The sequence below is a fragment of the Tupaia chinensis genome, unplaced genomic scaffold (assembly GCF_000334495.1).
Source record: "Tupaia chinensis unplaced genomic scaffold, TupChi_1.0 Scaffold000396_1, whole genome shotgun sequence".
Classification (NCBI taxonomy): Eukaryota; Metazoa; Chordata; class Mammalia; order Scandentia; family Tupaiidae; genus Tupaia; species Tupaia belangeri.
In genome coordinates, this window is record NW_006159898.1 from 1,359,524 (window position 1) to 1,383,212 (window position 23,689).

The window sequence follows — 23,689 nt, forward strand, 5'->3', positions numbered from 1 at the left end:
TGAACACCAAGGAACCTGAAGTAGAGGTAGTTGAGAACTAAATGTGAGAAAAACAAAGAAAGCCTTTCCCTTTAAAGAAAGAAAAGTGATACCTGAGCATGGTCTTTGGAGGTAAAAGTGACAAAACATTAAAAAAAAAAAAATCTCCTAGCTACTGGTCTTTTTCTAAAAGTTTTTCCTCCCTCATTCCTAAAAATAAACCATATCTGAAATGTTATCTTACTTGCATTAAAACTACACAATTTCAGTTAAGATGTTCCTTATTTCTCATCTAAAAAGCAAGTAAATATTCCACTTCTTCACAACCTCAAAACTGTAAATCCCAATTACAACTTCAAAATTGGCATGTATAATATAATTAAGTATTTTTTTCTCTCAGTGGTCCTCTAAAAATAACAACCCATTCTTGGCAGAAGACATTACTTAAAGGAGTTGCCAAACTTTCTAATTTGATTGTCTAGTAAAATATAAAAGATAGAAGCCAAGCATTTTTACACTAAAAATTAGAAAGTAATATTAATATAATCCTTTAAATTAGCTAAATTTAGCTTTAGACTAATACATGGAATTGCCTTTAACTGCCTAGCTGTGTCACAGACAACCCCGAATATGTTTGAAAGCCATGGACAAAAAGTTTCACTTTCGATCTTGAATATAAAAAATTTGAAAATTCTTATTTAAGTCTAACACATAGGACTGAACTTCACTGCATTGCTAGTCCATGGTTCCATGCTTTGGGATTCATTCTAAGTTGAAAGAGCTTGAGAGGCCTGGCCCTACAGCCCTATTGTTAAGGGAGCTCCAGCTCCCATATGGCCAACCATGTTTAGATTCCAGCTCTGGCAGTTTAAAACAAAACACACCAGTTACATGTGCATGTAGTTAAAAATAAATATATAAGTATGAGCTTGAGAAAGATAAAATAACTCTGTGTATGATATAAAAGGAAAGCATTAAAGCTCCAGTACGTGTGTGTGTGTGTATTCCAACTGTATAAATAAAAGCCAGACACTGTGAATATTATACTTTAAGATAACTGTCTCTAGATCCTCATAATGTAATCAAATTTAACATGCAACAATTGAAAAACATGTAGCACCTATAGTTTACAAAATTATTTGAATGATAAATGTTATTATTTTAGAGATAAATAACACTGGGGCTTACAGGTAGTAGAAACTGTTCAACATTATGAAGTCAAAGATTAGGCAAGGACTGAGTGGATGTGATGCCAACTCCAGCAATCACTCCATGGCCTTTCAGGCACGTGATTTTTGGGCCATTACTGTCCATGCAGTTTCAGGTTCTCTAAGCATGACAGTTCCATTTTCAGTTGTGTACAAAAGTCTAGTGATCATGATCAACTTTATCCTAGCTGCTTTCTCTAAATGGGTCTTTGTCGAGTTCAACGAGAAAGGGTAAAACAAATCTTTGCTAAAGGTTTAATCTAATCATCATTGCTCCTTCAGAAATGTGTCATTCCACTTTTTGTTTTGCGCTGTAGCTGCATTACAAATCAGCAAAGAAGTCAGCAGACTAATTAAACTGTATCAGTGACTGGCATGTGCCCACTGTATTTTTTTTCTAATTTGTCCATAGTCTGACTTAACACTGATATAGTTCTGGTAATCAAGAGAGCTGACTCTTAATATAGCAGCTCAGATTTTCAATTTTAAGATCAATTGGCTACTGCTTCTAAAGTAAAGAAAACAAAGGTTTGCAATTTACATTGCTTGAGGATGTTCATTTTTTACAACTTCATATACATACATAGATATTGTTGCTACATTTATATAACAATGGAATTTGGGGGACACACCAGTTTCTAAAGGTATTGCTACTAAAAATAACTTGGTGCTCTGCAGAGACTTTAAAAAATAAGCAGTGAGAATTTTAATGAAACTTTCACTTTTTCTTATTTAAAAACAGAGATGCAATCTGTAGCTCACTATGATACATAATTAAGCAATCACTCACAATTAAAAAGCTTAAAAATTAAAAGGAAAAAATAAAAACAATCAAGATAAATCTTTTTTGTTTTTGCTAGAGGATGCATGTGCTTGCTAGGGAGTGACAGACACAGAGAAGTAAAGTGAGGAATCACCCCCTCATGAGGCATGGCCACACCACAATTTCATCTCCATTTCCACTTTTGGGATTTTGGCCACGCACGCACACATACCCAGTTTATTTTTCAAGCTGCAAATTGTGGGACTCTAACCAAGAAATCAGTCATGCTAGATTTAGCAGCTTTAACCACCTTGCTACCAGCTGGCCCTCTGGTTAAATCTTTATACATGGTTTTGTTAACAACAACAAAAAAAATTCAGTAGTAGAAAAGTAAACTGAAACACAAATGACTACACAATTATAAATGAAACAGTTCCAAAAAACAGTATCACTTACTTTCTCCATTGCTTAATCTGTTCAGGATTTGTATATTCTTTCAGACATTCTGTGATATGGTCTCCAATTTTTATTAAACACTGTCTGGTATGCTCCAGTTGTTCTCGTTCTGAAAGGCCTTTCTCAGGTCTATCAAGTTGTTTCAAAGCTGCTTTGACAGGCCTCATTCTTTCTTTACACTTGGGGAAAATAACATAAATACGTACATTAAAAATCTGAATTCAACAAAATATACCTCTTTCCATGATATTTCCATGAACAAATATACATTGTTTGGTGGCAAAGTGAGCAACTAAATCTTATCTCAAAGGTCTTAAACAGGAGGGGCTTTCAAAAAATTCATGGAAAATGAGCATTATGATAAAAATGTACAGATCTCAAAAAAATCTTTTTATACCAAAATAACCTTGCTCTTTGTTTTTGTTTTGCTAAGTGCTTCTGCACTCACCAGCGACATGGTGGTGGGGTGGGGCGGTGGTAAGAAATCACTGCTCTCCCCCAACTCCCTGGCAGAAAGGCCATACTGCTAACCCTTCTATCAGGATTTTGGGCATGCATGCACACTCGGGGTGTTTTTCAAGCTGTCAAGTCTGGGACTTGAACCACTCAACCAGCCATGTCCAGCGGCCTTAACTTCCAGGCTATCTGCTGGTGCAATAAACTTGCTCTTCAATTCCATTTTTCCATGAACTTCTGAAGTTCCCTCATATTATTAGAGGCAGATTTTCTTCATGAAAACAAGCTTTCCTTTCTCATTTCAAATTAGTGTCTGTGGGGACCAGCAGTTAGCATAATGGCTATGTTGCTGGACTCCCACATAGTCGACTACGGTTCGAGTCCCGGACCTGGTGGCTTAAACTTACGCCGGGCACGTGTGTGCGCGTGCCCAAGATCCCGAGAGGAGAATGGAAGAGAAGGGATTGCGGCGTGGCCATCCCCTCTGCGGGGTGATTTCTCACTTTCCATCTCTCTGTCTGTCTCTCTGTCTGTCTGGCGAGTGCACGCGCCCTATAGCAAAAACCTCTCCAAAAAAAGAAAAAAAAAAATTAGTCTCTGTGAAGGTAAAAGCTTTGGGTTTTACTTAGGTTCTACAAAAATGGTTATTTTTTCATATTGTAGCAAACAATTATAAGCAGACTGAAACAAAGAATATGAGAAATTAACATTTTAGGCAGGTGGTTGACAGAGATTAACCTTTTCTTTGATCCTTAGTATAATAATGAACAAAAGGATGGCCCATCAAAAACTGTATGATCCGGTTTTACTACAGTAATAAAAATTATAACCATATACCAAAATCAGGGAAAAAAATGACATAAAACAAGCTTTAGGATAAAATTTATGAATATAATAAGTAAAAAGAAACCAGCAGATGGTGTAATGGTTACATTGCTGGACTCCCACATGGCTAACCATGGTTTAAGTCTTAGATCCAGCATCTTGAAACATACAAGGCATGTGTGCATGCATGCCCAAAATCCAGAGAGAATGGAGAACGTACTGCTGGCATGGCATCCCCCCGGGGGTGATTTCTCACTTCTTGTGTCTCTGGTGGGTGTATGTGCCCTATAGCAAAAATCTCTCTTCAAAATAAATTTAAAAATAAACTATTTTAACATTATGAGAAGAAAACTGGTAAAAATGGGTCAATATCAGAAAATACATCAAGTTAATTCAACAATACCTGTTTTATTTATTTTTTAAAGAGATTTCCTGTCTCCCTGGCATCCCTATACGGTGCATGTACTTGCTGGAGAGACAGAGAGATAGAAAGCAAGAAATCACCCCGTGGGAGGGTGGTCATGTCGCAATGCCTTCTCCATTGTACTCCTGAGATTTTGGGCATGCATGCACAAACGTCCGGTATGTTTTTTTTTCTTTTTTTTTGGGGGGGGGAGAGGTTTATTTTTGCTATAGGGCGCATGCGCTTGACAGACAGACAGAGAGAGACAGAGAGATAGAAAGCGAGAAATCACCCCCCAGGGGGGATGGCCACGCCACAATTTCTTCTCCTCCATTCTCCTCTCGAGATCTTGGGCATGCACGCACATGCGCCCAGCATGAGTTTTAAGCCGCCGGGTCCGGGATGCGAACCACAGTTGACTACATGGGAGTCCAGTGACATAACGCTAACTGCTGGTCCCCAACATACAGTATGTTTTAAGCCACCACATCCAGGACTTGAAGCAAGGTCGACTATGTGGGAGTCCAGCGATGTAACCCTTATGCTATCTCCTGGTCCCTCAACACCATTTATTTTAAAACACAATCCTCACACCACCTACTGAAGGGCCATTCTTTTTATAAATTCCATGTATAAATGTATAGATTTGTTTCTGAGTACTTTGTTCTAGACCCAAAATAGAGCAGTAATTGAAGCAAACTTTGTATGGACCCGGAACTCATAATATAAGATGGCCAATAAATAAACATTGTAAGGACGGTGACAACTTGTGCTAAAGGAAAAATAAAGCAAGAAAGAGCGGGGAGCTTCTTATTTTATTTAAGAATTCAGGGAAGAGCAATACTTCAGCATATGCCTAAAGAAAAAAATGGAAAAGTAAGCTAATCCAGGTATCGTGAAGAGCAAATATAAATGTCTTAAAATTTTTACATATTTATGAAATAATATGAATTGCAGTGTGGCCAGAGAATGAATGAGAGAAGTGGGAAATGATGACTGCAGTCAACAAGATGTATTTGTTTTAGGTTACTGTTGGGGATTTTTTATCTTTAGTGAGATGAAAAGCCATTTGAAGGTTTTAAACATAGAGCTAACATGGGAATAACATAACCTGTAAGAGTCATAATCAGGCTGGCAGGTGGCATGGTGGTTAAAGGCGCTGGACTCCCACATGGCCGACCACGGTTTAAGTCTAGGACCTGGTGGCTTGCTTTCTCACTTCCTCTTTCTCTCTCTCTATCTCTCTCTGATCAAACTGGAAAATAATAATGATAATAATAATAAATAAAGTTAAATAATTCTTTTAAAAAAAAGAGTCATCATCACTCTGATTGCTGTGTGAACCGCAAACTGATAGGTAAGTTAAGGTACAGAGTAGGACGGAAAGAGTAGAAGCAGCACAAATAGCTAGGAGGCTGTTAAAGTGATTCTGGAAAAAGATGGCTGTGGCTTGGACCAATATGGTAAGGCCAACAGGATTCGTCACTGGATGTGAGTGGGGAGAAAAAGAGGAGCGAATAACTAAAATCTATGCTAAGACTACAATTTAAAGATAGAAGCTAGAAACATAACTAATACATAAAAGTACTTATTAGTCAGAGGCTGCTTATTTATTTATTTATTTATCTATTTATCTATTTATTTAAGTTTTGCCATAGGGTGCATGTGCTCACCAAAGAGAGGCAGAGAGAGGGATAGTGAGAAATCACCCCCTCAGGGAGCATGGACCTACCAAAATTCCTTCTCCTCCATTCTCTTTCTGGGATTTTGGGCACGTGCACACATGTTACTGGCATGACTTTCAGGCCACCAGTTCCAGGACTTGAACTGCAGTTGGTCATGTGGAATTCCAGCCCCAACCACCACACCACCTGCTGGTCCTGAGGCTGCTTTAAATGTATCCCATCTGACCCTGACAATAGTCCTTCATGAGATTATTTAATCTATTTTACAAAAGAGACTGAAGCTCTAACAGAAAGACAGCTGTCAAGCCAAGTCTGACTGACTTCAAAGCTGTGCTTTCTACACTGTAAATAGCGTCATTTAGGAAGACAAATCAGTGAGAGATAAGGAAAATCAAGGGGGGGTCATACAAGGCAAAGATATTGAGAACAAGGTAGACTAAGAAAAAGTCACTGAATTTAATATTCACGATGACCTCCAAATAAAAAAGGAACTTTTTATACAGAAATAAAATCCTGCTCAAGCCCAGAAAGTCTGGTTCTTGAGTCCATGTTTAAAACTATTCCACTCTTCATTTCCATGATACACGAAGATAACTTAAGATTAACAGAGAAGGTATTTATGCATTGGGCACAATAGAAAATCTCTCATTTTAGCTGTTACATGAAAACGTCAGAAGGCTTGACGAAGCATGGACAAAGGAAAAAAGTGCTCTCCCACAGGAGGCCCACAAACTACTGCTTGTGCCACATCTGAAGTGATCCCTGAAGTTCAGCACATTTTATGAGTACTCAACACCAACATCGGGCGGAGAAAAATTTGACATCACTGCCATTAAGGGTGTGGGGGACAATGTGCTCGTGGGGTGTTGAGAAAAAGCACACTGCACTCACCAGAGGGCTGAAGAGCTCACTGTGTGCACGTGCCTAAAGGAATTAAAGTGTGGGCATCCCCCCAACTGGGAGGAGGTGGATTTCTTACTTTTCTCTCACTGCCTCTGTCTCTTTCCAGCGAACACAGATACACTATGGCAAAAACCTAAAAATAAAAATGAAAAAACTAGCTACAGGGTATGTGTTCCCACTGGAGGAGAGCAGGACTATAGTGGTGAGAAAACATCTCCCAGGGAAGAGTGCCATCATGCAGTCCCTTCCCCTCTATTCTTTTGGGACTTTTGGGCATGCAAGCACACATGCCCAGTGTTTTACAAGCAAGCTCCCAGGATCAATATGGCACTCAAATTGTGTAGCTGGCCACAGAGGCGCTAAATGCCCTAACGCCATGCCACTAGCTGGGCCCTAGCGATACATTCTGTACTCCTGGTTCAAGCTCTGAATATTCCATGCTTATCTCATATTACACAGTTTTCTTTTCTCCAAAATTTATTACTCTCCTTCCTGACTGCTCTATTTCTGGACTTTTTAGTGTTCATCAAATTGCTTGGCATGTTTGAATTTATTAACAACCTCTGATGTAATCGCTAGGAATTGTTTAATTTTCTGAGCTTTCTTTAAAAAGACAATAGCACTGCTATGAAAGTTGTACTTTGCCAATACATTTAATCCTCACAATTACTCTAAAGAATATAAAATCACAACATACAAAACCAGTGTATCTTAGACCAGTGTTCTTCAAAGTGTGGTCCATGAACCTGTGCCAATCCATAATATAGGTACAGAAACCGTGTTTTATAGCAATTTGACAGGGCAGTTGTTGTTTTCAGGGTTTTTTTTGTTTGTTTTTGCTATGGGCACTTACCAGAGAGAGACACAGAGAGAGGGAGAGAAAGAGAGAAACCAGTCCCCCCCAGGAGAACTGCCGCACTGCAATCCCTTCTCTAGTTACCTTGTGGGACTGTGGGTACACATACAGATACACGTGCCTGGAATGGTTTTCAAGCCACCAATGTCAGCCATGTGGGATCCAGTCACCTTAACCTCCATGCCACCTGCTCGCCTGACACTGCAATTTTGTCTACTGAATCTAGTAATAACATTAGGCTTATATTTTGAATAGTTTTTTTTTTTATTTCACTTTTCTAGTTGAAACTTTTTCACTTTTCATTTTTCCAAAAATACTGTTCTTTTATAGATAGGATTAAAAAATAAAACCTAGTCCTTTACCACAGATAAGCAGCTACATATATATATACACACATACACACACACATATATATACACACATATACATATATATTTACATACACACACACACACACACACACATATATAACGTATGTATATATATAATACAAGAAGTCTGCTAAGTGAAAAATTTAAAATCTTAAAATCTGTAAAAAAGTCACTGTAAGTATTCCTTAAAATCCTCTCTTTGGGCCAGCAGGTGTCATGGTGGTTAAGGGCACTGGACTCCCACATGGCCAACCCTAGTTCATGTCCTGGACCTGGTAACTTCCTTTCTCTCTCCCCCACCCTCTCTGGTCAAATTAAAATAAATAAAGTTAAATAAGATAATTCTTAAAAAAAAATACAAAAACGAAAACCCTCTTCTTAGAGTCTTTATTATTAAGTTTTCCTGTTAAGATATCTTCAAAATTTTAAAATCTATTACTTTCATTAATCTGTAATATTATGAAGTTCAAATAAATTCCTAAATTAAAAACTCGAAAGTTAATACTCATAATCAGGAAGTGTACTGCTTACAATGCTAAATGTTTTCTGGTCTAGTTCTTCAGATTCTTCAGATATGGGAACTGGTTCACCACTTGCAGTAATATGAACTGGAGCATCAGATGCTGAAGATTTCTTGGCTCTTTCCTTACTATCAGACTTGGATTCATTCAGCTGGGGAAAAAAAAGAGAGAAAGAGAAACAAAACCCAACAGCAACAAAGGTAAAATGATTGATCACTTCCAGAAAATTACGGTCCCAGTTTATTCTGCAAGTGCTTATTACCTATCAATACTTGAGCTAATGCTTTTCCCAGTTTCATTTGGAGAAACCAAAAAAATAAAGCTGCTCTATGATGCTACCCTGTAGGTAAGGCATTTATAAGTATTCAACCCTATTTTTCTTCTCTACTATATACTCATATGTACTTTCCAAAATTCAGTTATTGAGACTAGGATGCCTGATAATGCATTTTAGTCTCCTGAAATATAAATATGCTGAGTGTTCTACTAATTTTTATATTACAATTTGCATACCTTTTCTTCCTTTATGTCTTTTTCTTTCTGTATAGCTTCTTTTACTTTGTTTTCTCTTTTTTCTTTAATATCTTTTTCTTTTATATCTTTCTTATCCTCTTTTTCTTTTATCTCCCTTTTAAGTTCTCTTTTATTCTCTTTTTCTTTTGCTTCCCTCTTTTCTTCTGGATCCTTCTTTATACAAACATCTGGCTCAGGTTTTTCTTCACTGTCTCTTTCTGTTTTAATTTTTTTATTTGGATGTTTCACAGAAGTGATCTCATCCTGAAAAGTGCAAGTACGGCCAATGTATTACTAACCAAATTTTGACAAAAACTAATTTTTCTTTGCACAACTATGGATTGCATGTATGTGGATTCTGAAATGGACAACCCAGAATCCCCTAAGTAATGATACATGCAATGTTTACCATTCTATAAACTAAGATGAGCCAGTCCCATCCAAATTCATAATAAAATTAAAGGAGACAGAAACTCATTTAATTGGCAAATGTTTGAAAAGGAAGGACCTTTGTTCTAAGCCTCTAGTGATAGATTCTACCTACTAGATAGAGAAAATTCTGTTCTATAAATGAGACTATGAAAGAAAAAAAAAGAACAAACAAAAAAAAACTCTTCAGTACCTCAAAGTGGTATTTCAGGCTCAAATTTATTTTGAGTAGCATTTCACATCAAACTTAAATGGCACAAAGGACATAAAAATGTCATGTTCTCTTTCCATGAAAAAGATTGCTGTTCTAAAACACAGTCTTACCTTATCATCATCTTCATCAGACTTTTCTGAGGGCAGAGGAGAAGAGTCGCTCTTTATTTCCTCTTTTACTTTCATAGCCTTCATTGCTTTATTCTTCTTAGTTCTTACTTTTCTCCTCTTTGAACCTCCCTAAAAAAATTATTTTTTTTATATTAAGCAACTCTACAGATTTCATTAAAACAAAACAAAACAAATAAAAAACTTCTTAAATTACTAAGTCTAGGGCTGGTTCCCTGGAGTGATGGTTAAGGGAGTCAGAGCTCTCATGGCCAACACTGTGTTTTGTTTTGTTTTGTTATCTATCTATCTATCTATCTATCTATCTATCTATCTATCTATTTATTTATTGGAGAGGTTTTTGTTATAGGGCGTGTAGAGAGAAAGACAGAAATCAGAAAGTGAGAAATTACCCCCCAGGGGGGATGGCCCTGCCGCAATCCCTTCTCCTCTGTTCTCCTCTCAGGATCTTGAGCACGCACGCACATGTGCCTGGCATAAGTTTAAGCCACCAGGTCCAGGACTCAAACCGTGGTCAACTACATGGGAGTCCAGTGACATAGCCATTACTCTAACTGCTGGTCCCAACATTGTGGTTTGAATCCTGGCCCTGGTGGTTTGAAAGACATACTAGATACATATGAGTGCACATCTAAAATCCTGAGAAGATGGAGAAATTAAGAACTGAATGTAGTATGGCCATGCCCCATTAGGGGATGCTTTCTATTCCCCTCTTCCCCATTAGAGCATGTAGGAAATAATTAGTTTTAAAAATTAAACACATGAAAACAAACAGTACTAAATCTGGAAGCTACAATATATATCTGTTTCTAATAAACTGTATCAATCTTAGAAAGTCAACAAAAGTGATAGACATTTAAAGACTCAAACGTATTCACGTGTTTAATATCTACTAACCAAAAATAATGTTTTCAGATGAGGGTTAAAAGAAACAGAAAAGCATTTTTCACCCTTCTAAATTTAAAACCAGAGACAGAATTAAAAATGATTTTTAATGCTACATAGGTAGTTATTGACAGTGTGGTCAGTGACAATCTCTGATGCTACCTCTCTTAAGCTAATGTCTCCAAATATGGCAGTAATGTGAGCTTACTTTCCCCGAAAGTACTGTACACTCTTAACATATTTCTTTACTCTCATACCAAGCACTGAAAATTATAGGATTTACTTCTAAAAGATAAGACTCACTAGTTTTAACAGGTATGCTCAGATAATTTAAGGCACAATATGAACATATTCAAATACAGAAAAACACATGTATGTGTTTACAGAAAAGTAACTGCTCGTAAGCATCTGAACTTTTTTACTTACTGCGCCAGAAAGTCTCTGAGCCTTTACCAGATCTCTACTAAGTAATTTGATGAGGTAGTCTGCACGTGTCTGCAATTGTTTTGCTTGCGGTTTCTTATCAGGATCATCTGGAAGAATCTGGAAAAGCAAGTAATTTTTTCAGCTTATGTTTAATAAATAGCATGAGAAATTCACTGGTTAAGAAATGTTAAACAATTTTAAAAAGTATATATAATTCACAAAGTAGTTATAATTCCTAACATTTATAAAAATAAACAACTCAACACAAAATTCATTTTTTACCCCTTTATGACACAGGCAAAGATTCAATGTTCATGGGAACTAACTCCCAATAAAACATAGTCATGCATTGCATAACAAAGTTCTGTTCAATGATGGCTGCATATATGACAGCAGTGCTATGAGATTATACCACATAACAAAGGTTACGTGTAGGATATACCATCAAGTCTGTGTTTCATATACCCTATTCATGTTCCTATAACAATGAAATTGACTGATCACATATTTTTTCACTACGTATTTCATTAAGTAATGCATGACTGTACCTCAAAAAAAAAAAACAAACCAAACCAAAACAAAAACCTTCATATTACCTTTCAGACTAAATACAGAAGGTATGAGGTTACAAATTTCTTTCAAATATATAAAAGTGTATTTAATATCCAGTAGGTTTTTTCATTTTTTTTTTAATAGGGATTTTTGTTATAGTGTACATACACTCTCCACAGAGACAGAGAAACAGAGAGAGAGAAATCACCCCCTGGGGGGATGGCCACACCACAGTCCCTTTTCCTCTACTCTCTTCTCAGAATTTTGGGCATGCACACACAAGCACCCAGTGTGAGTTTTGAACCACCAGGTCCAGGACTTGAACCACAGTCAACTATGTGGGAGCCCAGAGCCTTAACCACTATTCCATCAGCTGGTTATGTTATTAAACATTACATAACACTTTGATTCCCTTTTTCTCTCAATAACAATGTATTTACATATAACGTATATAAAAATTCCAAGAATACGAAGAATCATTTATCTATTGATATAAAATAAATGTAGGTGGTGTGGTGATTAAGGCGTTGTACTCCCACATGGCTGACCTTGGTTTGAGTGTCAGACCTGGTAGCTTGACTTCTCACTTTCCCTCTCTCTGGTCAAACTAAAAATAACAATAATAAATAAAATTAAATAAAATAATTCTGTAAAAAAATAATTAATTCAACATTAATGGTCAGCAGAATAAAGAAGTACATAAGTACCTTGTGTGTTAGACTGAGGTCAGGATCCATTTTAATCATTTCCCAGCTTCCATATCCATATTCATAGATACCAATTAACAAATTTGAATCATCTTCTTTGCCCCAGTCTATGTCAAAATGAGCTGCTTTCGTGTGGCATGGGATAGTATACCTAGAATAAAGTCAATAACTACCATCAAAGTTTATAATTGCTTTACTTAAAAAATCGTAATAGTTGAGTCATTAGAATTTCAAAATACTATGCATTAAAAAAAAATTAACCCCAAACTAGCCAATTATACCAATAAAATCATTAACATATGCATATTAAAAGTATCAAATAACAAATGTTACAATAGTTTAAAATAAATAACTCACTGCTTTCTTTCTTCTGGATCTGAGGGAATGGATTTGTGCAAAGGTATCAATTCTTCTTCATGGGAGATGACCAGCTTAGCATTCACCTGTACCCCTGATATTCGGAATGTAGGACCCTTCACTTTTCCAAGTCTACCACCTTAATTTTTTAGAAAGTAGAAAAAAGTATAAAACACAATCCTACAAAACAATATATGCTACAAATTACATAATACTTCTATGTTATGAAGTAGAGGGTTATGGCAAATCTTAAATTTCACTACATACATGCTAATGATTATAATCTAGTAGATAAAAGATTCACAAAGTATTTCATATAATTATTAGTTACACAAGATAGAGCAATTAGCATCAATCTCTAAATCCAAGTTCTAGTATGACTTTTTCAGTACATCTGGCTACTAAATTTTATCTAAATAGTAATTCTAGTTGATGAACTATACAATAAAAATAATAACTATGCCCTAAACCAACAGCATGTGGTTAACCAACTTACATTATCTCTCCCTAATCATCTACACTAAAATGATAGTACAGCCAGTAGTAATACTTAGCATTATATCCCTGTCAGAATATACCAAGGGCTATACAGGATAGACCCTAGATCCTACTGCCTTCATAACTGCAATTCTGTTTTTCAATTACCCAGAATGGCCCTACTTATTCTTTCTCTCTCTCTCTCCTTTCTCCCACACCCCTCCCTCCCTCTCTTTGCCAAGACACAGAGTATTGCTATATGGCCAAGGCTGGCCTCAAATTTATAATCCTCCAGTCCCAGCCTCTGCAGTAGCTTGGATTATAGGCACATGCTACAGTTCCCAATGATCTTTTTGAAAAGCATCTTTTCAGACTGATGAACAGGAAATTTCAGATGTAATATCTAACTCAATAAAAGTATATTTAAAACCTTTAATTCTCACTTTAATGTTACCTGTTCGTTCTGTTCCGGAAGAACTATCCTTTAAAGCTTTAATGCAACCATTATGTACCAATTCTCCTAGTCGTCTAAGGTCTGTTTCCAATTTATCAACCAATTCAGCATCTCGAGCAATTGCATCTAGTCTGTAACAAAATAATACAATTCTTAGGTAAACATGCTAAATGAAGTGGTGTCATCTAAGATAAACCAAGTATCACTATATTCCAAGATTTATTTATCACTCCACTGCTTGCTCTATAAATTCTCATTCACATTAAGTGGCGTGAAATACGTAAAAGACAGGATGATTTGGCAGAGAAATTATTCTTTTATATATTTAAAGATAATAATGAAGTAAGCTAATTCACTATAGAATAAATGGTATACCTCAAGAATATACCTAATCTATAAAAGCATTTCACAAATGCTCAAATTTTAAGTTCAAAAGGAAGTGAAGCTTTGTAATAATTTTAAGTAAAAAGAATTATTACTACGTATCAAATAAATAATTTTTAGACTTTTTTATCATCTAAAATAATCATGTAAATATTGCACTGTATTTAATTTAAGCAAACCATCACAAAATAAACTAGAAAATTTCTGGTTTAAGAGGAGTTTTTCAGAGAAAAAAACTTTGCTTCTCTTTATTACAACAAATGACAAAGAATATTCAAATACCAACAATTATTGGGATTAATAAGTAATATTTTTAAAACCTCGCTAGGGGCCAGCAGGTGGTGTGGTGGTTAAGGCACCTGGATCCCACATGGCCAACTCAGCAGTTCAAATCCCAGACCCAACGGCCTGAAAAACATGCCATGCACATGTGCTTGTGTGCCCAAAATCCAGGATGAAGAATGGAGAAGAGACTGCAGCATGACTATTCTCCTGGGAGTGAGGGGGAGGGCAGATTACTCTCTCTCTCTCATGCACGTCCCTCTAACGAACTAAAAAATACACAAAAATTGTCTTGATAATTGGAATTTTAATATAATGCAGGATATAATTAGGGAAGTAAATACCTCTAAAGAAATTTGTCAGGATAGGTTAGCAACTCAGGCCCTCTACAACTAAATTTGTTCATGCTATTTTATGGTTGTTGATGAAATACGAGATAAAGAGTCATAAAGAGTGCCTCACAGTTATAAAAATACAACTTAAACATGTATTTTATAGACAACTTCATTTACAGGTAAGAAAATTTTAGACTAGAACTAAATATAGGACAAAGCCTTTTAACAAAACAATCTCAAATTTCTGTAATTCTATAATTTATAAATGCTTCTTAAAAGTAAATTTAAACAAGTAAACTAAATGTTTGTACAAATAAAAAAAGCTGACAGCATGTAACATATTCCAGAATTCTATGAGAATGACAAATGTATTTACCTTTCCAGAGGGCCACCAAATTTCTTATAGCTCTTGATAAACCTAACAGAGAACAATTGTCAGGTTTAAATGTGTGCTTTACTATCTATTATAAAAAGGTAATATACATGTTTATAATGTATATAGAAATAAAACTTGTTAAAGCAAAAAATCAATTCAAGGCACTGTTACTAACAAAAGTGAAGACAACTAAAAATATTAAAACATTTAAGACATACCAAGTATGACAAGACATATTTTAACACCTAGGATATTTGGATAGCAATATAAATAAAACAATAGAAACTAATTTTTATTTTAGAAATCATTTTATTAATTTCACAAGACAAAAGTTCAGAGCCACCACAGGAAGTGTCTCCAGAATAATCTTACACCTCCTCACATCACAAGTGCTCATAAAAGTTTATTTAATGGTTTTAATTCAGATGTGTGGTATTATACCAACAATGGAAAACAAACTTTTACTTAAGCACAAAATAGTATTTAAATAGTTAATGGATGAGGAAAAATATCCAGGAAAAGTAGAGGTTGAAATGCTTCTTTAACTAAAGAAAACATCCAGCAAATCAGGTGATTGTAAAAGTACCCTTAGCAAAAGCTAACAATATATTTCGTTTTCTGGCAGAAAGAATGAGGAAGAACTTTATCAGTCAGGTCTATGATTTAAAAGACAAGAGTTACAATGGCTTGAAAGAAACAACTCTCAAAAACACCATAAAAATGAACAATCCTTTTTACAAACATCACTCACAAGACTAATACATAAAACAAAGGTAACCTATTATCCGATTTCTTTAAAGAAACTTGTATAAACATATTCTGAATGCAAGGTGCAATTTATCTGGCATGGCCAGTCCTACCTGAACTCCTACTTGGACATAAGAGAAATACTTATAAAATGGTTACTCTCAAAATTCAAATCATGTCAGTATTAAAAATTAGAAATATATAGAATTAAATTATTCTCATAAAAAGTTAGTGATGTTAGGAATCATATATATAATGAGACTTTTTCATAAATCTAATATATGTAACATATACTCTTACTCAAAAGGGTCACTATGTTAAAAACCACATTAATAAAACAAAAAATGTTAATAGTCCAAACAACCTAACAATAAGTAATATGGAAAGATTAGATACCAAACTTGTTCTTTCAAAGTTATATAAAGCATATTCAAAAGCTGAATCATTCACTTCCTACTCAAATATAGCTGCCTCCTCCAAAACTTTTGTTTTTGAAAACTAGGATTTTTACATTTCAGTTTCATCCTCTAATAAAATGAAGCTGAAGTGAAATGGTCTTATGCCATCTTACCGCCTAATTTCTGCGTCACTAAATCCTTTAATATTTTCCCGAGGGATAGTCCGTGGTCTTCCACGTTTCTTTGGACTTTTTCTTTCTGAGATCGAATCACTATCAGATCCAGAGTATCTTCTACTTCTACTGCGTCTTCCTTCACTTCCATTGAAACTAATCTAGAATTTGAAAACAAACATTTACCTAAGTAAAGAGTAGAGAAGGCTTTTAAGAGCAATAAAAAACATCATAAAATACTGCCAGAACTTCAGTAATACTATATGTTTTTAGTTTTTGCTATACGGCATGTGTGCTCATTGAGGAGAGACAGAAAGACGTAAAGTGAGAAATCACCCCCTGGAGGGATGGCCATGCTGCAATCCCTTCTCTTTCATTCCCCTTCCAGGATTTTGGGCATGTATGCATACACACCCTGCTTGTGTTTTGAAGTTTTTGCTATAGGGCGCATGCAATCGCCAGACAGACAGAGAGACAGAGAGACAGAAAGCGAGAAATCACCCCCCAGGGGGGATGGCCACGCCGCAATCCCTTCTCCTCCATTCTCCTCTTGGGATCTTGGGCACGCACACCCAGCGTGAGTTTTAAGCCACTAGGTCCAGGACGCGAACCGCGGTCAACTACATGGGAGTCCAGTGACATAGCCATTATGCTAACTGCTGGTTCCCAACCCTGCTTGTGTTTTAAGTTGCTAGGTCTGGGACTCAAACGGCAGTCAACTACGTGGGAGTCCAGCAATGTAACCATCACATCATCTGCCAGTCCCAACATGGTTAGCTTTAACAGAACCATTCTATATGTTTTCAGAGTTTTCCCAAAGTTTTGGTACATATTCTGAACCCCTAATATCTTGAAAGCTAACTGAATTTAAGGATGGTATTTCTTTCTTATTCTACCCTCCTGCCACTCTTTCACGAGATCTAACGTAAGGCAGTGATTCCTACACAATCTAAAAGGAAACCATTTAGAGATTTACAGAAATAAATACAAAAGAGAAACATATAGTTATTTTCAGGACAAAAATATATTGACTATTTCTGCCTGTTATGTAGAAAACCGGTAGAAGCACTGCTCTGACTCTAGAACAAATCTAATCTATAAACTATACTTCTTTGGGATAGGCAGATGACATAGTGGTTAAGGTGCTGAACTGCCACATGGCTGAAAATAGCTCGAGTGCCATATCTGATGGTTTGCTTTTTCATTCCCCTTCTTCTCTCTCTTTGGCCAAATTAAAAAATTATAATAAATAAAATAAATTTAAAAATTCTTAAAAAAAAACTATACTTTTTCTTAAATGCATCTGAGAGTTGAACAGGAGCTTATAAGAGGAGAAGGGACTTAAACAGTGGCTTGTTTTTAAAAAACACAAGTGTTAGACATCAAGTATTTTGGGAGTCCCTGGGAGTTAAAGACTCAGGAAGACCCTGCACCCCCTCTATCAGGCATTTCTCCATAATCCTCCACCAAGTACTCATAAGTAAGCCTAACAACGCAGTAAGCTATAGAAAGATTTCCTCCATATTGCTTTGAGACAGGGTGAAGTCACTTTCATTGGGACAGACAAGAAGCCTTGTCATACCCTTCTCACCTATTGAACTGGGGAAAAGACCTAATATGGTAGTAGGAAAAGAAAAAAAGAGAAAACTCTACCCTTGGGGGAGCTACAGCAGGGCAAGAACTATAGCAAGCCATGTTCCTCATTAGCCTCAGGCTCAAAAATTCAGGAAGCACCTTAAAGCTCAATAATCAAGACTAATAATCTTGTAATGCAATATTCTAAAAATTAAACGTAAATACAAAAGGAAAGACAGTATTACGATATTTTACGTTTGCTGAAAGATCCAATACAGTGTGTCATGGCACTATCATTATTTTAAAATTTGGGATTTCGTACATTGGGGCCATGCAACATCAACAAAAATTTTTTTTGGGGGGGGAGAGGATTTTTGCTATAGGGCGCACACATGCTCACCAGAAAGAGAGAGAGAGAGTGAGAGAGAGAGAGAGAGAAAGAGAGAAATCACCCCCTGGGGGGATGGCCATGCTGAAATCCCTTCTCCTCCATTCTCCTCTGGGGATCCTGGGCACACACGCACATGCGCCCAGAGTGAGTTTAAGCCACCGGGTCTGGGACTCGAACTGCAGTTGGCTACATGGGAGTTCAGCAACATAGCCATTACACTAACTGCTGGTCTCACATCAACAAATTCTTAAAAATTGAAATTGCACAAAATATGCTCTCTGACTACAACAGTATCATTAACAAAGTACTTGGAAACGCTAGCAAATATCTGGAAATGGAAGGCTTTTAGGGGGTCAGTTCCCTAGCACAGGAGTTAAGTGTGCCTTTGGACATGCATACATACATATGTGATGGGAAAAGAAAATGGGATTTAAAGGGTTGCGTGACCATGCCCCAATGGAGAGTGCCTTTGTGTGTGCTTACGCTCTCTCTCTCTCTCTTTGGCAAATGCATGAACACTCTAGCAGTTGAAAACAAAAATGGCACACTTATAAAACAAAACCCAAAGGATCAAAGAGGAAGTCATGAAAGAAATCATAAACTATTTCTTTTTTTTTTTTTGGAGAGGTTTTTTTGCTATAGGGCGCGTGCGCTCGCCAGACAGAGAGAGACACAGAGACAGAAAGCGAGAAATCACCCCCCAGGGGGGATGGTCACGCCGCAATCCCTTCTCCTCCATTCTCCTCTTGGGATCTTGGACACGTACGCACACGCGCCCGGCGTGAGTTTTAAGCCACCGGGTCCGGGACGCGAACCGCGGTCGACTACGTGGGAGTCCAGCGACATAGCCATTACGCTAACTGCTGGTTCCCATCATAAACTATTTCTAAATGGGGGAAGGGGGGGTAACAAATGAAAAATTTGGAAGATTCAGAAAAAGTAGGGCTTGGCGTCAGCAGGTGGCATGGTAGGTAAGGCCCATGGCCAATGGCAGTTCGAGCCGCGGACCCAGTGGCTTGAGAACCATGCCTAAATGAAAGTGGAGAAGGTACTGCAGCATGAACAAGCCCTTTCTCACTTTCCCTCTTCTGTCTCTCTCCAAGCAAACACTCCCTCTGGCAAAAACCTAAAAAGAAAAGGCAGGGCTTTTGGAAAATGTGCAGTATTATATGTTAATATTTTAAGAGACTTCAATTCAGTATCTAAGCCTGTACCTGTAGAAATGAAAAAAGAAGAGCAAATTAAACCAAAGACAAGAAGGATGAATTAATAAACTCAATGAAATCAAAAGCTTGTTCTCTGGGGGGAAAAAAATGGATTAACCTCTAGCTAGAATAATAAAAAAACAAAATTATATACAGAAATGGAAAGGAAATATTACTACAATAAATATCCTACAGACAATAAAAGGATAAAAGGGGGGACGACCAGCAGTTAGTGTAATGGCTATGTCGTTGGACTCCCACGTAGTCGACTGCGGTTCGAGTCCCGGACCCAGCAGCTTAAACTCACACCAGGCGCGTGTGCATGCATGTCCAAGAGCCCGAAAGGAGAATGGAGGAGAAGGGATTGCAGCCTGGTCATCCCCCCGGGGGGTGATTTCTCGCTTTCTGTCTCTCTGTCTGGCGAGCGCACGCGCCCTATAGCAAAACAAAACAAAACAAAACAAGGATAAAAAGGAAATATACATAATTTCATGCCCATAAAGTAAATAACTTAAAATGTACAAATTCTTCAAAAGAAACAAACTATCAAACTGATTTTCAAGAAAAAAGATACCCTGAATAATTTGTATCTATAAAAAAAAAGTTTAATTAGGTAAAACTCTCCCAACAAAGAAAACTGCAGGCCTAGATACTTTCCCTGACAAGTATTCTCAAACACTTAAATGAAGAAATAAAATTAACTGTACACAAAGTACTTCCAAAAACAGAAGAGGGAACATTTTTCAATTTATCTTATGAAACACATTATCAAATCAAAGACATTAGGAGAAAACTATGGACTTAGGCATCTCATAAACAACAAACTCTGTCCTAGCAGAATACTCCTGTATTAAGAAAGTATTTTTAGAAATAAAAAGTGTCACCTGTTTTGCACAGTTTCTCATTCTTGGGAGCATATAAATTTCTTCAAGTTCCTTTTGTCTTTCTTCCTCTTCTAATCGTCTTCTTTGATCTTCTGGAATGATTTCCTCCCAGTTCTTTGAATTTCTTTCGGGTTCCAACTCAATGTCATCCTCATCCATATTTGAAAAGTTGGCAACCTAATAAATTTCAGAATTTTAACAAAGTATTACAGAAAAAAATCTCTTTTCTCAGAGAGAAGTTACTCATTAGAAAATGACTACAGGGACCACCTGGCGTAATGGCTGTGTCGCTGGACTCCCATGTAGTCGACTGCGGTTTGAGTCCTGGAGCCAATGGCTTAAACTCATGCCAGGCGTGTGTGCGTGCCCAAGATCCCAAGAGGAGAATGGAGGAGAAGGGATTGTGGCATGGCTATCCCCCGTGAGGGGGTGCTTTCTCACTTTCTCTCTCTTTGTCTCTCTCTGCCTTTCTGGTGAGCGCATGCGCCCTATAGCAAACGCCTCTCCAAAAAAAAAAAAAAAAGAGAGCAAAAGAAAGAAAATGACTACAAAACCTAAATACCCTCAGAATAATAAATATGACTATGGACTAAACAAAAAATGGCTGTTAAACCATCTAGGTTTGTTGGGACCAACAGTTAGCATAATGACTAAGTCGCTGGACTTCCATGTAGTCGACCGTGGTTCGAGTCTTGGACCTGGTGGCTTAAACTCACGCCGGGTATGTGTGCGTGCGTGCCCAAGATACTGAGAGGAGAATGGAGGAGAAGAGATTGCAGTGTGGCCATCCCTCCTAGGGGGGTAATTTCACGCTTTCTGTCTCTCTGTCTTTCTGGCAAGCACAGGTGCCCTATAGCAAAAACCTCTAAAAAAAAAAAAAAAAAAAATCTAGGTTTGTTTCTTCAACAGGGCAAGGTAGGTCAAACCAAATGACTTCTAAGAATCCTCCTTATCTAAGAAGGATTGACAAAATTATCAGAACAGAATTAAAGGCAGTTAACAGAACAAATCAAAAGTAATTTATACAAATGACATTCAACTCTCACGTCAGCAGACATATGTTGCTCTAGGATTCTTCACAACACTTCCAATGGTCATCAATCAGGAATATTCATAAGTGTTAATAAATAGTAATTTACTTCTTTGGCAGATTTATATGAGTTTCTTATCTGTGGTCATTCTTCTAACCTTATGTCAAAAACCGCTCTAATAAACATCAACTAGGTTTTCAGCCATGGAAATCTAAGTAAGAGATTACATTCATTCATGTACTCAAATATTTGAAAACATGCTGTTTGCTGAACACTATTCTATATGCTAATTATAAAGTAACAGCCCACTATACTCACCTAAATGCAACTGTTCATAAATGACAGTCTGTTTCAAATCAGATTGCTACTGATTTGTCTGAACAAGGGAGAAAAGGTTTTATACAACAAAGCAATTTTTTTTTTTTTTTTGCCAGCAGGCCAAGTGCACTTGCCAGCGAGAGAGAGAGAGAGAGAGAGAGAGAGAGAGAAAGAGAGAGAGAGAGAATGAATGTGCCACTATGTAGGGGATGGTTATGTTGCAATCTCTTCTCCAATTCTCCTTTGGGGATTTTGGGCACATGCACACACACACACACACACACACACACACACACACACACACACAGTGTGTTCAAGCCCGTGGGTCCAGGACTTGAATCACTTAGTTAGCCTTGTGAGATTCAGCCGCCTTAACTACCATGCCATGGGCTGGCCCCAATTTGTGAGATTCAGCCACCTTAACTACCATGCCATGGGCTGGCCCCAACTAAGCAAATTTAAAGGCTGACTATGCTTAAAGAAAGATGAACTAAAAACTTAAGGGTAACACAATCCTTCTTAATGTATTTATAAAGAAAAATTTAAAAACCTACCTTGAACTGGGAAAGCAATTCATCTCCAACAGTTAAAGGGCCTGGTTCATTTTCATGAGTCTCGGCCCTCTTCAAGATTTCATCTATATCCATTTCCTATAATTAAAAAGAAACCTTTATTTTAAATAAACTTCACTCTTTAAAGAAACCTTTATTTTAAATAAACTTCACGCTTTCCCTCTTATCAAATAACACATATTATCCTGAAGCACTTTTTTTCACCTGTGGCTCTTGTTCTTCTCCTTCAGGTTCTTTAAAAAGTTCCTCAGCACCAAACTTTAAAATAGCTGATAATTCTTCTTTATTAAAGGGAGTAGAACTAAAAATAGAAAAACAAAAATATTTAACACTAAATGTCCAAAAATTAACATTTACATAGCACTCTTAATAATCAATGACATAATCTTTTTTTGTTGTAGTTATAGGATGTGAGTGCTCATCGGAGAGAGAGAGAAAGAGAGAAAGAGAAAGTGAGAAATCACCCCCTAGTAGGGGCATGGCCACTGCACAAGCCTTCTTCATTCTCCTCTTAGGATTTTGGACAAGCAAGCACATGTGCCTGCTGTGATTTTCAAAACACCAGGACCAGCACTCCAACAATGGAGTTGGCCATGTGAGATCCAGTTGCCTTAATCTCCATGCCACCAGCTGGCCCCAGTCTCCCTTAATAACAGTTACATAAGAAAGTAAGATGATAAAGTATTAGTATATCTTTTTAACATATACACATATTTTTTTCTTTTGTAAGAGACTGTGTGCATGGCCAGCGATAGAGAAATGGGGGACGACCCAAGCCATACTATTGGCCATGTGGAATTTGGCTGCTTTAACCTTCAAGCTATGGAGCTGACCCTAATACATCTTTTTAACTAAGAACTTGAAACACAGAAATAAAAGGGATTTCTTTTAGCATCATAAATTCACAATGGTGAAGCTAGATATGGAATGCATGCTTATCTAGAAAGAAATAAAAATTACAACACTAAATATAGTACACCTTCTATGTTCTACTTGTAGTAGTACAGTATTTCAAAAAATGTGATTAGGGTGACTCTAAAATGTCAATTTTTGTAGTAGAGCAACTACCTTGATGGGGCAGAACCCGTGTGTAGTACTGTCTTCCCAGTTGTGTCCATTCTTTGAATCACAAGATGATCTAAAACCATCTTCTTTTTGGCCCTTTCAAGAATATCTTCTTCAACTGATCCCTTTGTAACTAGACGATAAATATTCACCTGGAAAAAATTATGCATAAGGAAATAAGCTGCAATCAAAAGAGTGTTTTGCTAAGCTGAGGTGCCCCAACATTGGCACACAAACTGGAACTTATCCTACACGAAATTCTCACTGGTCAAAGCAAAATGAACATATAATAAAACATAGATAGAAATAAAGAGAGAAACTATATGACAGAAGCTAAATGCTTCAAATTGAGATTTCTGAAAGTATATCCCTCCTTATTATAGGG

At 36.9% G+C, this 23,689-nt stretch overlaps 1 protein-coding gene across 2 annotated transcripts in view; it reads right to left on the minus strand.

Moving 5' to 3' along the window:
* CHD1 (chromodomain helicase DNA binding protein 1) overlaps window positions 1-23,689 on the minus strand; it is a 96,289-nt gene that overhangs the window by 8,804 nt on the left and 63,796 nt on the right. The window contains exons 19-32 of one of the 2 annotated variants that reach the window (XM_027774068.1): window positions 23,308-23,456; window positions 22,444-22,540; window positions 22,222-22,317; window positions 20,319-20,495; window positions 16,264-16,424; window positions 14,946-14,987; window positions 13,569-13,699; window positions 12,638-12,776; window positions 12,281-12,431; window positions 11,022-11,138; window positions 9,693-9,821; window positions 8,940-9,203; window positions 8,437-8,577; window positions 2,407-2,585 (exon numbers count right to left, since the gene is read on the minus strand). In XM_027774068.1, coding sequence (XP_027629869.1) covers window positions 2,407-2,585; window positions 8,437-8,577; window positions 8,940-9,203; window positions 9,693-9,821; window positions 11,022-11,138; window positions 12,281-12,431; window positions 12,638-12,776; window positions 13,569-13,699; window positions 14,946-14,987; window positions 16,264-16,424; window positions 20,319-20,495; window positions 22,222-22,317; window positions 22,444-22,540; window positions 23,308-23,456 — 1,973 coding nt within the window. The remainder of the gene's footprint in view (window positions 1-2,406; window positions 2,586-8,436; window positions 8,578-8,939; window positions 9,204-9,692; window positions 9,822-11,021; window positions 11,139-12,280; window positions 12,432-12,637; window positions 12,777-13,568; window positions 13,700-14,945; window positions 14,988-16,263; window positions 16,425-20,318; window positions 20,496-22,221; window positions 22,318-22,443; window positions 22,541-23,307; window positions 23,457-23,689) is intronic. The other variant, XM_006154154.3, reaches the window with a different exon arrangement.